Below are 16196 nucleotides of genomic sequence, written 5' to 3' on the forward strand. Positions count from 1 at the left end.
ATGCTTACACCTACACTAGTAAATGTAGACAGGTTAAAACTATGATCGATTATGTTTTTGTTAACACTGATTGCAGAAGTAGCATTGTTGGCTATGATATTGACTATTCCATCCCATACTCTGTCTCAGATCACTACCCTATACTTATTTGTATGCATGTAACTGATGATGTACGTCAATATCACTATGGGGGTGAAAAGTTAAACTGGCGAAAGGCCAACAGCATTGATCTGATGCTTTATCGCTATGAGACTGAAAACTATTTCAGAAATGTCAGTTTAGATATAGCATATTACAACACACCAGAGGAGTATATTGAAGCCTACCATAATTTCATCCTTGATTCATTACATGCTTCAGCCAATATCAGTATTCCTGCTTCAAAATTTCAATCCCATTTAAAACCCTACTGGAAGAGGGATAATTTAAATCCATGTCATAACGATATCGGACCTGCATGCGTAAAGAATGGGTCCATATGGCTAAGCCACGAAATAAGGACGATGTTCACTACGTAAAATATAAGCAGGCTAAGAGAATCTTTCGGAAAGAACATTGCTGATCAAAACGTAAACTTCAAGATGAAAAGTTCAGAGACATTTCTGAAGCAGCCAAAGTTGATATTCAGGAATATACTAGGGTTACAAAAAAGTACAAACACAATAAAGAACGAGTTAAAACCCTTGTGTATGAGAACGAGACCTGTGACACTCCAGAAAGTATCTGTAACCTATTTGCTAAGTACTTTAGGGATCTCCCCCAGCCGTATGAAGATATCAATTTTGATCAAGATTTTACCTGTTTTGTTAATAGTTTTTTTGAAGATCTTGTCACAAGACGTTGATGACTCTAATGACACCGGTATGAATCTTTTATGTCCATTTACTGGTGATGAACTATTGAAAACTGTAAAATCATTGAAGGCGGGTAAATCCTCAGTCCCGGATCATATTGTAAATGAGCAGGTTAAATTTAGTGGAAGGTCACTCATCAACCACCTTCTTACGTTTTATAATGATATTGTTTCTTATGAATATGTTCCTAAGTTGTTTAATGTGGGAATATCATGAATAAAACTTGTTATTAAAGCTTAATCAAGCATAGTGATTTTGCTGTGTATTTGCTCTATAAATCAAGCATTACCTCAATTTTAAGTAGTTTTTTGTGTAAAAATACTTCACGCAATATATTGCAACACATATCGCAATACATGCTTTGGCATCGCAATATATCGCAATATGAAAATTCTCTTCAATACCCACCCCTAACATTTACTGCTTGTTTAAAGTTGCCCATCGTGTTTCTCCGAAACGCTGTCAACAGGGAGCACGGTAGTGTTTATTGTGCTTTCCCAACAAGTAACAGTACCAGTTATCATCATTTCTTAATTTTTCAATGCGCTAATATGCACATGTTGCACCGCGGTTGAACTTATCAAAGTTAACTCTTTCAATAGTTGTTTGCAATTTTCGTAATGTTTGTTTTCTCCGGGAAAAAAGGAAATAAAAAAGGTAAAAATGCACATTTCGCCTTCTAGTTATATTTTGTCAGTATCTTCTGCATGGTATCCGTCGAGTCCATAAAACGCAAATGGAAATTTAGCTCAATATTCAAAGTTTACTCATTGCATTAATGGGTATGTTTACACAAATTAAAAACTGCTCTTTTTATGCACTGAACTGTAATGTCATACATTCACAACATAGCCCGCATTATTTTCATCCAATTCTCATAATTTATTAGGGGTGGTGGGGTAACCTAATGGTTAAAGCGTTGGCTCGTCACGCCGAAAACCCCGGTTCCAATCCCCACATGGGTAAAATGTGTGATGCCCATTTCTGGTGTCCTCCGTCGTCATGTTGCTGGAATATTGCTAAAAGTGGCGTAAAACCAAACTCAGTGAGTCAGTCAGTCATCATTTATGAAATTTCATGTCAGCACACTAATGCTCATGTCACATCCCCCCAACGAGTTTGGGTCTAGTCTTCCGAGAGCATATCTGTAACGTCTACAATGTAAAATACTCACAGTGATTTTATCTCTCTTAGCCTATCGCTTTTTGTTCTGTGTCAATGTGTGAAATACTACGGAAGTAAAAGTCAAGCTGTCTGCACAAGCGCTACAGACAGGTGATAGCGATAACTGGTACGCGGCGATAACTGGTCGCTAGCCAGTACACATCATTATCATAACTTCCTTCATTTGCAAAAGTTTCTTCAATTTAAGAGCATGTTACGTCACTTCATGCTGAAGGTTACTTCCGTACATATCATGGTAAGGTATTCTAAAGGTGTTCAAAGTTAACAATGGGGTTGTACATATATTTTTATATTTCATTCGTTTATTAAGCGGGCCATTCTTAAGGTGCGTCAAAATTATCAGCTCTTTTAATATTCTATCCCAATTAACACCTTCCCTGCATTTGCAATAATCATAAGAAGTGTGCACAGGGTTTCTAACCTAGAATTTCACCTGTCTTAAAAAGTGTGAATGTGAAGAAAATCAAAATGGGTGGCCTTGCTAAGGCGTAATGTCGTACCAACTATATCAATGGTATCTGGAAACTTTGCATACACATGTTATGTCTAATAATATTACGTTCACAGCACTCAGTGTGTACCTTGGGAAAAAAATCATAACACATTAGGAAATCGGTCGTTCGTGTAAAGTGTACGGTGCTTAATTATACATTTTAATTTTAATTCAATTCTCCAAGTAAAATTTCACATAAGAAATACTATATATGTGCCACCTCTTGCACCTTCCCTTACATATATATGTAATAAATTATTATTTTAAAATTTTATACATATGCTTACACATGCATTTTACCGATTGTCCTTGCATTCGTTAACCTAAAATAAGTCGTCACTCTTTCAAGCGACAGAGTATTAACTACCTGAAATTAACATGTCCCCCGTTGTTTTGGCAGTCACTTTAATCCTTACGTTTATGTTAGGTACATGAACTATGCGAAAGCGTGCATCACATCAGAACTGTTTCTTAACTGGCTGCTAACATTTCACACACATCATATTTAGTCGCCACCTCCCCCACCCGCGTCTCACGAGGAAGCTGGTGTCTGCATTCACCAGTTTATCAGCTTCTGTGAGTGTGCACTCGTCTTATGTCTTTTTACATATGGTCCGTGGTTCGGATATCCTGTAATTTGTTTCTCCGTACAATTTCAACAAAAACTCAAGTGTCCGTATAAACGGGGCACTAGTGTACATGCCATATACAAATATACCACCAACATAAATGCAGTGGGCATGCCTTAATTATTTTTGAAATTCCTTTCCAAATCGCTTATTGCAAGTGAAATCATATTATCAGGGTTAGGGTATTTGCTCATATTTAATTATTTCAAAAAAAGAATTTAACTGTTACACTCATATTTTATGATAACTGAGGGCAGTTTTAATGTCAGTGTATACATAACACATGTTCAGTCTTAGTTGTATCAGAAAAAATACCATATGTTACCATTTCATTTTTCTCACACCAAGACATTTTGGTCAAAGTTACATAACCCTTTGTGGGAATAATGACGCAATGTAATTTAAATTTGAAGAAAAAGAAATAATTTGTAAGCAATAACTAAAGTGTGAAACTAAACTAAACTAAAGTGTGAAAAAATTTACTTTTATGCTTGTTACACCACTGACAAACTTTTTCCAGTGCATAGTTTAAAAAGTTTATTTTAAAAATATTTTATTACTTTCCTGTGTTCAATTTATCATGACTATGTTTTAATGTGTTGACCATTCAAAAACATAAACATTTAATTCAGTACAACGCTTCGTATTTTCTTATTTTCCATAACGTCAATTTGACCTTTTTTTGAGATTCACCAATATACGTCTGTTTTCAATCGGCCACTTCATAACAGTGTGCAACTCACCAAATAGCCAACTTATGGCTAGACAACAGGTGCATTAAAACAGTAGCATGTGCATCTATACTCAACAACCCTAACACTAAGCTGCTCCAAGTCAAATGGGTCTAACAACGTCATTCGCCTAAAGCTATTTCAACGCACATAATTTATGGTGTGTTTATTGTAACATAAATTCATATAACCAAAAAATTAATTACATCTGAAATATGTAAGGGTTTGGCTTTAACACTAATGTACAGAAACTATTCATCATGTCAAAAGTACAACACGAAAAGGTTAATTTTCGTGAAAACTTGCCCTTTAAACAATTGCTTAGCATGGCTTCACATACATAGGTAGGTGGTATGTTTTTTCTGGTGTTGGTTAGTCACGTACCTGTCAATAAACTGTGGCTGTCACAACGCCACGGCTACCACAAGTTCAATCACAATACAGTCGTCCCTTGCAATAATGCGGGTCTCGGGGTCCACTGACAACCCCCCGCATTATCAGAAACCCGCGTTATTGCTAATGTAGAATGTAGACCGTCGGGTGAAAGACTAATTAACATGTACGTGTGTATACACAAAATGTATGTCTATCTGGGAATGGTTACAAAACTAGCGAAACTACAAAAATAAATTTGTACCCAAGTATTTGTGTGTTTTCGTTTAGTAAGATTGATCTTTAAAATGCAAACATGGTAAGATATGGTAAGTGTTACACTGCTTGTTTCACTATCAAACTCACAGACTGACTGTTCAGCCATTTTTCTAAACGAAGCAATGTTCCGCATTTCCCCAATAAAGAATTCACTGTAGGCTTGCTTCCATAATGTAACAGTATGGGTGTTATTTATCGTTCAGATATTTATTTACATGCCAGATAGATGTAAATAAGGACTTATTCTTTTCAAATGTCGATGTCAACTCACATACACAAACACATGGAGAGGCAGCGACATGCGAGTTGCTTAGCCAATCAAATAAATTGTACCAGTTTGTTTACAAAAAGGGAGGCAGTGATTAGATGATCGCTTTAAAATCTGGAGAAAGTCTGCCTTGTCACAAGAATGAAGAGAAACACGAAGTGAGCTTTAAAGAAAACTGCATTTGTTTAATGACATGAATGTGTATAATAAAAACTACAAATATTGCTCAAAGTATATATACATGTATTTACATGTTTATAGTCCTGCATAAAACAGTGCAGAAAGTGTTCCAACATTTTTCGATAGTTTGCTGTGATACGCTTTGCCATGCCATGTGGGAGGTAGTGATTGCTGTTGTGTTCTTAGCCTTGGCAGAACCACAAACCACAAACCACAAGACAAGATGTCGTCGGCTGAACATGTGCTCGAAGGGAGTCTTTTTATTATCTTACTTGTAAGAGTCATCCAAGGGGCGTAACTCCTGTGCCTGTCTAACATAGCGGTAGAGCACCTAACCCCTACGTATCATCAATACACTACATCTCCTCTCTTGTTAATTTAAGAGTCAACTTTTAAATGTTATTATCTGATAATCAAGATCTTACCTCCTTGTGCTCTACATAATAAAACACCACTATGCACCGTGGACAATATCAGTCTGTTTTCCTTCATGAACAATTAAAAGTCTCAACTTAAAATAATTACTGGAAACTTCCCTGAAAATTAAGTGAACATTGTCCAACTTTTGGTCTCAATTGAAAACTTGTTTAACAGTAACCTTGAAAATGAAAACACTACTAGACTCAAGATCTAGAGATTTCAGTCACAAATCCAGTCTGTTCGGTGGTGGTGTCTTTCCTTGAACTGGATAGCGTCGCTCCCGTGCTGGAATCTGTTTGTCACTGTCTGTGTCTGTTTCAGAAGTTATAACAGGATTTACACACTCTGGTAACTCTGCTGTCTGTTCAAGGTTGATAGAACTAGCACTTACATCACCAGCCATCACAGGATTTGAACATGGCAGTAGTTGATCGGTATGAAGCCTCCAAACCGATCCTGGATTAACTTGTACTTTGTATGACACTGGCCCTGACTTGTCAACTACTGTCCCTGGTACCCACTTAGCACCTTCCTGTAGTTCTAGCAAGGACAGGTTGATTTGGCTCAAATGTGTCTGTTCGGTACTTTCCCCTGCACCTCGTTCCTGTATCTGTTTCTCTTGAGCCTCAGCCACTGTCATGGCAATGTTTGGTTTCAGTAAATCAAAGTGATCTCAGTCTTCTCCCTATGAGCAAGACTGCAGGAGCCTCTTTAGTTGTCGAGTGTGGTGTGTTTCTATATCTCATTAGAAACACTGATAACTGCTGCTGCAAGGTGCGTTGAATTGCTCACACTTTCTCGTAGACTCTGTTTAGAGTTTGCACAAACCTCTCTGCCAAACCGTTAGTTTCTGGGTGGTAAGGTGAGGATGTTATGTGTTGAACACCATTCCTGGCCATAAATTGCTGAAATTCTGATGACACAAACTGTGGGCCATTATCACTCACTAGTTGCTGTGGTAGACCATGTCTACTAAACACACTGCGAAGCACATCAATGGTTTTCTCAGATGTCGTTGAATTCATCACAACCACTTCCGGCCACTTGCTATAAGCATCAACCACTACAAAGAACATCTTTCCCATGAATGGTCCCGCAAAGTCTACATGGATCCTATGCCATGGCCCATCCGGATAACGCCAAGGGTGTAGGGGTGCAGGTGAGGGCTGGTTCTGACACTTCATGCACTCTGCACCGCGACTTCACTGTTTGTTCAATTTGTTCATTCAAATTTGGCCACCACACATAACTGCGTGCCAGCGCCTTCATCTTCACAATTCCTGGGTGCCCTATGTTGCAGTTCATTGAGAACTACAGGTCTGAGGTTTGCAGGTATGATTACTCTCATACCCCACATGAGGCATCCTCCTTGTACTGTCAGCTCATTACGCCTAATGTAGAAAGGTTGCAGAGACTGCACTTCAGGCTTCGAGCCGATCCATCCAGTCAGCGATGTAATCCATGGCCAAGGATAAGTCGTTATCCTTCTTGGTTTTCGCTTGCAACCTGCGCTGATTTCACTGGTAAACTTTCCAACTGTGACATGTTGAATACTGCAGCAGCATCCATGACATTGCGAGGTACTTGCTCTGGTATCGGCAATCGAGAAAGTCCATCTGCATTCGCATTGTTCTTGGAGTTTCTGTATACGATGTTGTAGTCGTAAGCTGACAACATCATTGCCCACCGCTGGAATCTTGCTGCCGCCAGTGGAGGAATCAGCTGTCTTTGGTCCCAAGATTTTCACCAATGGCTGATGGTCAGTAATCAATGTGAACTTCTTGCCGATCAAGTACTGAGAGAACTTCCGCACACCAAACACTATTGCCAGTGATTCCTTGTCAATTTGTGCATAGTTTTGTTCAGTTTTAGTCAATGTTCTAGAGATGAAGGCAATGGGCTTCTCTCCATGGTTTGTGATGTGAGACAACACAGCACCAACTCTGTAAAGGTGAGGCATCACAAGCCAATGTGACAGGTAGATCTGGGTTGTAATGTACCAGTACATCCGCGAGATAATAACAAGGTCTTCGCCTTCTTGAAAGCTGTGTCTGCGCTCTCCGACCACTCCCATTCTGTTCCTTTCTCTAGAAGCCTGTTCAATGGTCTAATGACCATAGACAGATTTGGTAGAAATCTGTTATAATAGTTCAACAGTCCTAGAAAACTGCGCCAACTGTGAGACATTTTCTGGTGCTGGTGCATTCAATACAGCATTCACCTTATCATCTGTTGTGTGAAGACCATCCTTATCAATCTTATGTCCTAGGTAGACGATGGATTCTTGGAAAAAGAAACATTTCTCTCGACACACGAATTCCCCATTCCTGTAGCCTTCTCAAAAGCGTTTTTGAGATTCCTCAGGTGTTCTTCTGCTGTTTTCCCAGTCACAAGCAGGTCATCCATGTAACACACAAAACACCTGGTATTCCCTGAAGCACTTGTTCCATGGTTCTCTGGAATATAGCGGGTGCTGAGGCTACACCAAATGGTAATCTGTTGAAGCGAAAAAGTCCTTTCTGAGTGTTCAGTACGAGTAACCTTCTTGATTAAATAAGATCTACCAACATTTGTTGATATGCATTGGAGAGATCAACTTTGTGAACTCCTGGCCCCTGACAGATTTGCTAATAAATCTTCTATTAGAGGTAGCGGGTATTCTACTCGCTTTAACACTGGATTGAGAGTCACTTTGAAATCTCCACAAAGAGCGAACTGATCCGTTTTTCTTCACCACAGGTACTATTGGCGTTGCCCACTTTCGCTGCAGTCTATCGGTTCTAAGATGTTCTCTTTCACCAGTCTGTCAATCTCATCATCAACCTTTTTGAAGCATAAAGAGTATGGCACTGGTGCGTGCCTTCACATACTTTGGAGTGGTATCTTCTTCTACCTCAATCCTCGCTTTACATTCTTTAATGTACCTAGTTCATTCTTGAAAACCTCTGCATGATCCTGCAAAATGTCTTGTAACTTCTCCTTAGCTTCTTTAGGAACTTTCCTAATTTGACGTATAGCTGGCCAGTCCAATTGTATCTTGTGTAACCATGACCGTCCGAACAGAGCTGGCCCTGATCCTTTGAGGACGAACAACTTTAGGTTATAGTGGACTCCATTGTACTGTACTGCTACATTTAGTGTCCCTTCGGGTCTCACCGGTTCCTGAGTGTAGGTCTTCAAAATCACCTCCGTTGTGTTCATTGGTATCTTGGCAAATCTCTTCTTGTATTCTTCGAGAGAGATTTTTGAGTAAGCTGAGCCTGTGTCAAGTCTTTTTCAGTTCAGCCCCTTCCACTACTGGGTAAACCCAAATACTGTCAATGACCTCTGATTCATCTTTAATGAAAAACAGTGGTAACTCACATTCATCCTCCACAGTCTCTTCCGACTGTCTCTTAGCTTCATCCATGTGATGAACTTGGCCCTTCTTTTTGTTTCCAAGGTAACCCTCTCTGGGTGGTTTCTGTTTACTCTTGCAAATATACTGGGTATGGCCTACTTTCCCACATTTGTAGCACTCCACACCTTTCATCCAACAATCTCTGGAATCATGGTTAGTCTTTCCACACGACTTGCATTTAGGAAATTGTTTCCTTTTGTCTTCCTTTCCACGAGTTCCACCTTTCTGAGACATCCTGTGTACCTGAGCTGTAGTTTTCACATTCAACTCCTGCATGTCTCTGGCAGCAGTTTCCATAGAAACAGCAATTTTAACGCTTTGTCCAAGTCGAGACCTTCCTCAGATAATAAAGCGCTTTTGAATAGAGTTTGATGCTAACCCACACACAAACTGATCTCTAAGCTGATCATTGAGTCCCTGTTTGAAATCACAATGCTCTGTGAGTTCCCTCAGTGTAGCTAGATAGTCGAAATAGTTTAGTGTGGTCCTTGAATTCTGTTCACGAAATCTGTGTCGTTGTGAAATTACAACCCGGTTTAGGTGAGAAATCGCTGTCAAAACATCCACTAATTCAGGCAAAGTTTTAGTAGAGGGTTTCACGGAGACAATAAACTCCTAAGCAATCCATATGTTTTCCCCAACAATCGCTAGGAAAGCGTTTACTTGCTTGTTTTTAGCCAATGGAGTTTAGCTCCAATGCGCTGTCAGGCTCTGAGTAGGCGTCCACGAACCGTTTGCTTCGTCGAATGGCTCTATATTGCCGATGGCAGCCATCGTTGGATTCTTGGATGCACGTAGTAGTTCAAAACAATCCTCGTCGCCAATTATGTTGTGTTCTTAGCCTTGGCAGAACCACAAACCACAAACCACAAGACAAGATGTCGTCGGCTGAACATGTGCTCGAAGGGAGTCTTTTTATTATCTTACTTGTAAGAGTCATCCAAGGGGCGTAACTCCTGTGCCTGTCTAACATAGCGGTAGAGCACCTAACCCCTACGTATCATCAATACACTACAATTGCATCTTTCACTAACGGTCCTTAGGAAATCCACGGGAGTGAGTCCCGATTCAATGGTTCTATTCACAAGTCCTCTTCGGTAGTGAGACTTGTAAGCTTGGATAATGCCTTGATCCATCGGTTGGAGGAGAGAGGTGGTGTTCTTTGGGAGAAGCACTGCTCTAATCTTCCCGTCATGCGATATCAGCGTGGTCGTAGGTGGGTGGGCGGGCAGTTGTCCATCAACAGTATAGCCTTTTCCTCAAGTCTTTGTAGATATTGTCTGACTGCAGGAATAAACTTATGGAAAAACCATTCTTGAAAGATAGCTGCTGTCATCCAGGCATTCTTGAAGGTGGCGTAGACAGCAGGTAAGATTGATCGGTTGACATGGTGGAGACAGCGTGGATTCTGCGACGTTCCTATAATGAGGGGCTTCAGCTTATGCTTTCCTGTTTTGTTACTTGTCAGCAAAACTGTGACGCGTTGTTTGGCCTTCTTGAACCCAGCTGGGCGTTTTTCTTCTGGCATGGATAAGGTTCTGTCCGGCAACATCTTATAGTATAGCCCAGTTTCGTCACAGTTATTTATTTGATCCGGCTCCAGGCCTTCGGACTCGATCAGCTGCCATAGTTCAGTCGGATAACTACTAGCTGCTTCCTGGTCGGCAGAATGACGTTCCCTAGTCACCGAAAATGACTTAATTCCATGACGCGGTTGAAAGCGTCATAGCCACCTAGAGCTGGCCTTGTAAGAGTCCTCGGATCCATGAATCTGTCTGGAAAACTTCTGTGCTTGAATTTTCACAAACTCCCCAGATATTGGTGTTCCGTCATGTCTCGACTGTGTAAACCATGTAAAAAGAGCTTTGTCCAGCGTCGTGTCGTATGCTGTCTTAGCTTTCTTTAAGCCAAGACCTCTGATATCTTCCCGTCTCCATCACGAATCCCTTCAACTTCTCCTCATCTTTTAAACAGCCCCTGAGGGTGCCTGATGGGACTCCAGTGCTGCGACTGACCCTGGCCTGTGACTCTCCATTCCTAACTTTCTTGATAAGGGCCAATTTCTCTGCAACTCTTGACGTTTGTTCTTCGTAGATGCCATGGTGAAATTCACATTTGGTACAACTGCGACCTGAACTTTTATACAGAAAATGATTTCAGCACTCACTTCTCCTATTTTGAATATGATTACAGCTTAATTGAAATTGTTACAAAGTGCTTTGTTTCAGGCTATCTGTACTGAGAATGTTTTCTTTTTCATATTTGATGTGATTCTTATTATTTTCCCGGTTATTGTCCGGATTCCACTCCGGTTGACACTGAGCACGCATCCACCATGTTGTTACTCCGACAACACGCGGCATGTTTGATGTTCAAATTAGTTTAGACAGTTCAAACAGCTGATCTCATTAATTTACTCAAGCAACAGATAATGCAACAACATATGAGGTAGATGTTTATTTAACAATCAAGGATCAATTGACGATCCCAAATAGATATGGAGAACACACGTTGTTATGGATGGATTTTTAGGTCAGTGCTTTGCTCTTGTTACGCAACGTGTATTCACATGAACTTCTTGGGAGCCATGCTTTACCCCGCGGTTTAACCGAATCCGCGGTATCGAAAAGCGCGTTATCGCGAGGGATGACTGTATATATAAAAATTGTCGTAATTCCTTAATTACCATAGTATTATTTGCTACAAACAATTCTATTTCAACTTCATAGTAAGTCAACAATAAACATCACTCAAACTGTACTTACTCTTGGAAGTGTTTTTCAACTGTCATACACGTGTTTCTCAGTAGTAATGTTGTGTGTTTGCTCATTGGTGTCTTTCATACAAATGCACCCACTACAAAAATAAGTTGGTTTCCGGAACACTGAAACTGAGAGGAAACGGCATGGAAACCACCATTTCCAGTTGGTTTCTATGTAGTTTCCTAAAGTTTCATTCTGGTTTCCATGAAAACTGAAACTGAATTTTGCACCATTTCCCGGATGGTTTCCAGTGCGATTCATTACCCACTCCTCCAAGCAGGATCCAGCTGGTTTCCATGTTTTAATTTACTGTAGGTTTCAACCTGGTTTCCATGTTTTAGTTTATTGTAGGTTTCAACCTGGTTTCCATGTTTTAGCTTATTGTAGGTTTCAACCTGGTTTCCATTTTTTCGTTTATTGTAGGTTTCAACCTGGTTTCCATGGTTTCGTTTGTTGTTGGTTTCAACCTAGTTTCCTGGTCATAACATGGTTTTCATGAAAACTACATTTTGCACCAGTTGGTATCCATGTCGGGACTTTACCCACTCCTCCATTTAGGCTCCTGCTGCTTTCCATGTGTTTAGCATATTGTTGTTTCCAACCTGGTTTCCATGAAACTGAATGCTGGCTATTTACCTGCTCCCCCAGGTGTTTCATGTATCAGATAGCAAATCAGGTATTTTTTTACAATTGCATAATGGTAAAACCTTTAAGATGACAAATAACAGAATAGAACACAAATGAATGAAAAGTTTATTAACAGTCAACAAATTTCAACAACTATGCCCCCATACATTAATAAAGCACTAAAAATAAGTAATTTTTTAAAAACTCTTTGATTGTGCAAACATTCCATTCCAGTTTTTTAAAATTCCAAACATGATTTTTTAACACATTGAACATGGTTAATTAATTATGTATCTAGCTACATGTACATAACATCAGCCGAAAGGGACATAAGAGTAAGTGAGTATAGTTTTACTCCGCTTTTAGCAATATTCAAGCAACATCACAGCATGGGACATCAGAAATGCGTCTCAGGAATCATAATCAGCAGTGTTGTTCAGCTGGTCTTCTTCTACTGGAATTTTCACTGCCCAGCTGGGCATGTCCAGTGGCAGATCAGCGTGTTGGACTTCTGTGGGATGTCTTCCCCACATCTTCATATTTTTTCGGCCTCTGGCAGTAGCCTTGAACAACCGCTGGTAGTCCAATTGCCGCTTATATGAAGAAAGTTTCTTGCTTTCCCACCAGAAAGCAGTTGACAACAGAAGATTTTCATCCTCTTCATCTGACACCATAGGTGATGTCAGCTCTTTCCTTAAGAGAGGAAGAACTTTCTCCTTCTTCTTCTCCGGCCAGTCTATGGTTGCAATGGCCTTCATCCTGCTTTCCAGTTTCTGAAATTTAGAAAACGATAAACAATCAGTACAAACAAGCATTCGTCAACAATCTCCGTAGCTAGAAAAAAGAAAACCTCCCAATATTGCTTTAGGAAAAATAAATTGAAACCACTGTTCTATAAGCAAGTAGTAATAAGAAATCTAACTAATCACCTGAAATGACATGTAAAGGGGCAAAGATTTCAATCACAGTACAACTTAATGAAATTTGAAAGAGTACAGACACAAGTGAGAGGTCATATTTCCTTAGCTTGGGTTGGACATTTCATGACTGATTCTCTTTCAGTAAATAATAAATGTGACTTATGGGAAACTGACATTGAATCAATAATATATCTTATGAACGCTCACTAAATTTATGAAATACTGTTCACTGTCATTGCCTATTTATCTGCAAAATGTTCCTGTGAAAGCCATCTTATCTTCTGAATGTTGCATAAATCATGTTTAGATATTATGCGTATAGAACTATGAATTATCCATTATTGTGAAAATAAACAGTTGTTTTTGGTCTGGACATTTCACCTTGAACATATCAATTAACAATTGTTTATTAACACCACCACACAGTAGCTGCAAAATGTGAGATATTAGATTGAGGGGAACACCCATTCAGTTTCTAGTCGACTAGAATGACCCCACATTTAAAAAAAACCCTATACCCTGGGGCTTTACTATTTAAAACTTATTAAAAAATGTTCATTTTGAAATTTCTTTTGAATGTCACAGTACAATACAAGAAATTACATTAACTTCCAATTGTTTCCAATCAAGTTTATGTTAAAACTTTAAACTGTGTAAGATTAGAATTTAGAATGATTAGATATTCTGTACTTACTGATCTGACCCTTTTGCTGTTCTTAGCAGACAACCTGTGGGCCTCTGCCTTTCCACTTCGTTGTCTTCTCAGGTCATCCCTCTTGTTGGTCCACACCCACCAAAAAGCTTCTGAAAGGAGATATGTATAAGTAGATAGTATTTCCATTTGGATGTTAAAAAATAGTAGCTGTTTTTATGCATTTTTCTGATTTATATGATTTACATTATTTTATTAATGCAAAGATGCATTGACATAAAATCAGAAATGAGATGTGTTCATCTGATAGTATAAGTATCTCAAAGAAGGTATAGCTTTTGATTTCAATAGTGGAAAACAGTTGTGCATTTGATAGCTCCCTTTATAGCCAATGGTTCTTGAGAAAAGTCGAAAATGAATAAAGATGACAAACAGATGCCCTGCCATGCCCATTCATTTCATTCCTGGCTGAAAAGGTCAAAAGTTGGGTGATGACATTATTCTAAAATAGTGTGCTGAATAGCTATATGATGTCATACCTTCACAGGTACCAACTGCCCAACCCTGGTCTGCATACAGCCTTCTGGTCTCCCTTACTACTCTCTTCATACCTTCACAGGTACCAACTGCCCAACCCTGGTCTGCATACAGCCTTCTGGTCTCCCTCACTACTCTCTTCATACCTTCACAGGTACCAACTGCCCAACCCTGGTCTGCATACAGCCTTCTGGTCTCCCTTACTACTCTCTTCATACCTTCACAGGTACCAACTGCCCAACCCTGGCCTGCATACAGCCTTCTGGTCTCCCTTACTACTCTCTTCATACCTTCACAGGTACCAACTGCCCAACCCTGGTCTGCATACAGCCTTCTGGTCTCCTTACTACTCTCTTCATACCTTCACAGGTACCAACTGCCCAACCCTGGTCTGCATACAGCCTTCTGGTCTCCCTTACTACTCTCTTCATACCTTCACAGGTACCAACTGCCCAACCCTGGTCTGCATACAGCCTTCTGGTCTCCCTTACTACTCTCTTCATACCTTCACAGGTACCAACTACCCAACCCTGGTCTGCATACAGCCTTCTGGTCTCCCTTACTACTCTCTTCATACCTTCACAGGTACCAACTGCCCAACCCTGGTCTGCATACAGCCTTCTGGTCTCCTTACTACTCTCTTCATACCTTCACAGGTACCAACTACCCAACCCTGGTCTGCATACAGCCTTCTGGTCTCCCTTACTACTCTCTTCATACCTTCACAGGTACCAACTGCCCAACCCTGGTCTGCATACAGCCTTCTGGTCTCCCTTACTACTCTCTTCATACCTTCACAGGTACCAACTGCCCAACCCTGGTCTGCATACAGCCTTCTGGTCTCCCTCACTACTCTCTTCATACCTTCACAGGTACCAACTGCCCAACCCTGGTCTGCATACAGCCTTCTGGTCTCCCTCACTACTCTCTTCATGCCTTCTTCATCTTCTTCTTTGCTGCAAAAGTAACAGCTAGTATGAAAGTGATTATTGATCATTTAGTCAAAATATTTGAAACATTGTTTAGCATTGTGAGTAGTAGTGAAGACTGGATAAAATAACTTTATTTCACAATTACATTTTAAAGAAACAATAATATTTGAAATTATATTACTGAAATAATATGGCTGTGCATTGCAAATTCTGTAGGGAGGATTACAAAATGACATGAATGTAGTGCTAACACAAATATGAAAGATGTTCATCTTCAACATGGCCATAACTTTGCTGTAATTTCTTTTCATGTACACAGAATTGTTTATACTGAAGGATTTGAATTACCTGTTGTAGGTCAAAATCAGTTGGTCATCGGTCGCCTTCTTCAATTTTTCCACCACTGCCCTAATGGATTGCTGGAAATGTAGAAATTAGTCGATTAAGAAAACAATAAGGCAAAAATAGAAGAATAAATATCAGTTTGCAAGTTGTAGAATACAATAATATGAAAAGAAACCAGATATGAATAATTCATATATTATTTTAGATTGACAATGTATAAGTGTATCCCTATTAATAACAACTTTATTATTAAACTTAAACTTTCTATGCAAATTTCTCTGTGAATCAAACACAATCCACATCTCTTCAGATAAAATTCGTGACATAAGTGTAAAATTGTTTGCATCAAATAATTTAGTTAAATTACCTTATACACTAATAATATCTTACTTTAGTTTGAAAACCTTTTTCCAAATCAGTTTCCAAAAATATTGAATTGATAATGTATCCACTCAACACCAATATAGTATTTTGGTATGGAAGTGTTTGATTGTTATTAAACAATCTGTAACCATGCACCAAATTTGGTCAAAGAATTCCTATAAATACAAAATGACTGGCTATCCCCACCTGTATTGGTTCAAATATCAAAATTTTCAATAACAAACTT

The 16196-nt window shown here is 39.4% G+C and overlaps 1 protein-coding gene across 1 annotated transcript; it reads right to left on the reverse strand.

The window, feature by feature from the left end:
* Positions 1–12610: 12610 nt before the first annotated feature.
* On the reverse strand, positions 12611–15698 carry LOC124277737. Its single transcript, XM_046713463.1, has 4 exons — positions 15590–15698; positions 15174–15265; positions 13815–13924; positions 12611–12973 (listed from the first exon to the last, which is right to left on the reverse strand). Exons 2-4 carry the CDS (start codon positions 15241–15243, stop codon positions 12611–12613), a joined length of 543 nt encoding a protein of 180 aa, XP_046569419.1. The 5' UTR covers positions 15244–15265; positions 15590–15698.
* Positions 15699–16196: the final 498 nt, after the last annotated feature.

The sequence above is a fragment of the Haliotis rubra genome, unplaced genomic scaffold, assembly GCF_003918875.1.
Source record: "Haliotis rubra isolate DU_JTF1 unplaced genomic scaffold, ASM391887v1 Scf2267, whole genome shotgun sequence".
Lineage (NCBI taxonomy): Eukaryota > Metazoa > Mollusca > Gastropoda > Lepetellida > Haliotidae > Haliotis > Haliotis rubra.

Coding starts and splice junctions, on each gene's coding strand:
- LOC124277737 (XM_046713463.1), bottom strand. CDS start 15,243: ATGAAGAGAGTAGTGAGGGAGACCAGAAGGCTGTATGCAGACCAGGGT. Junction 13,925..15,173: donor GGCAGTTGGTACCTGTGAAG/GTATGAAGAGAG, acceptor ATCTCCTTTCAG/AAGCTTTTTGGTGGGTGTGG. Junction 12,974..13,814: donor ACAGCAAAAGGGTCAGATCA/GTAAGTACAGAA, acceptor TCTAAATTTCAG/AAACTGGAAAGCAGGATGAA.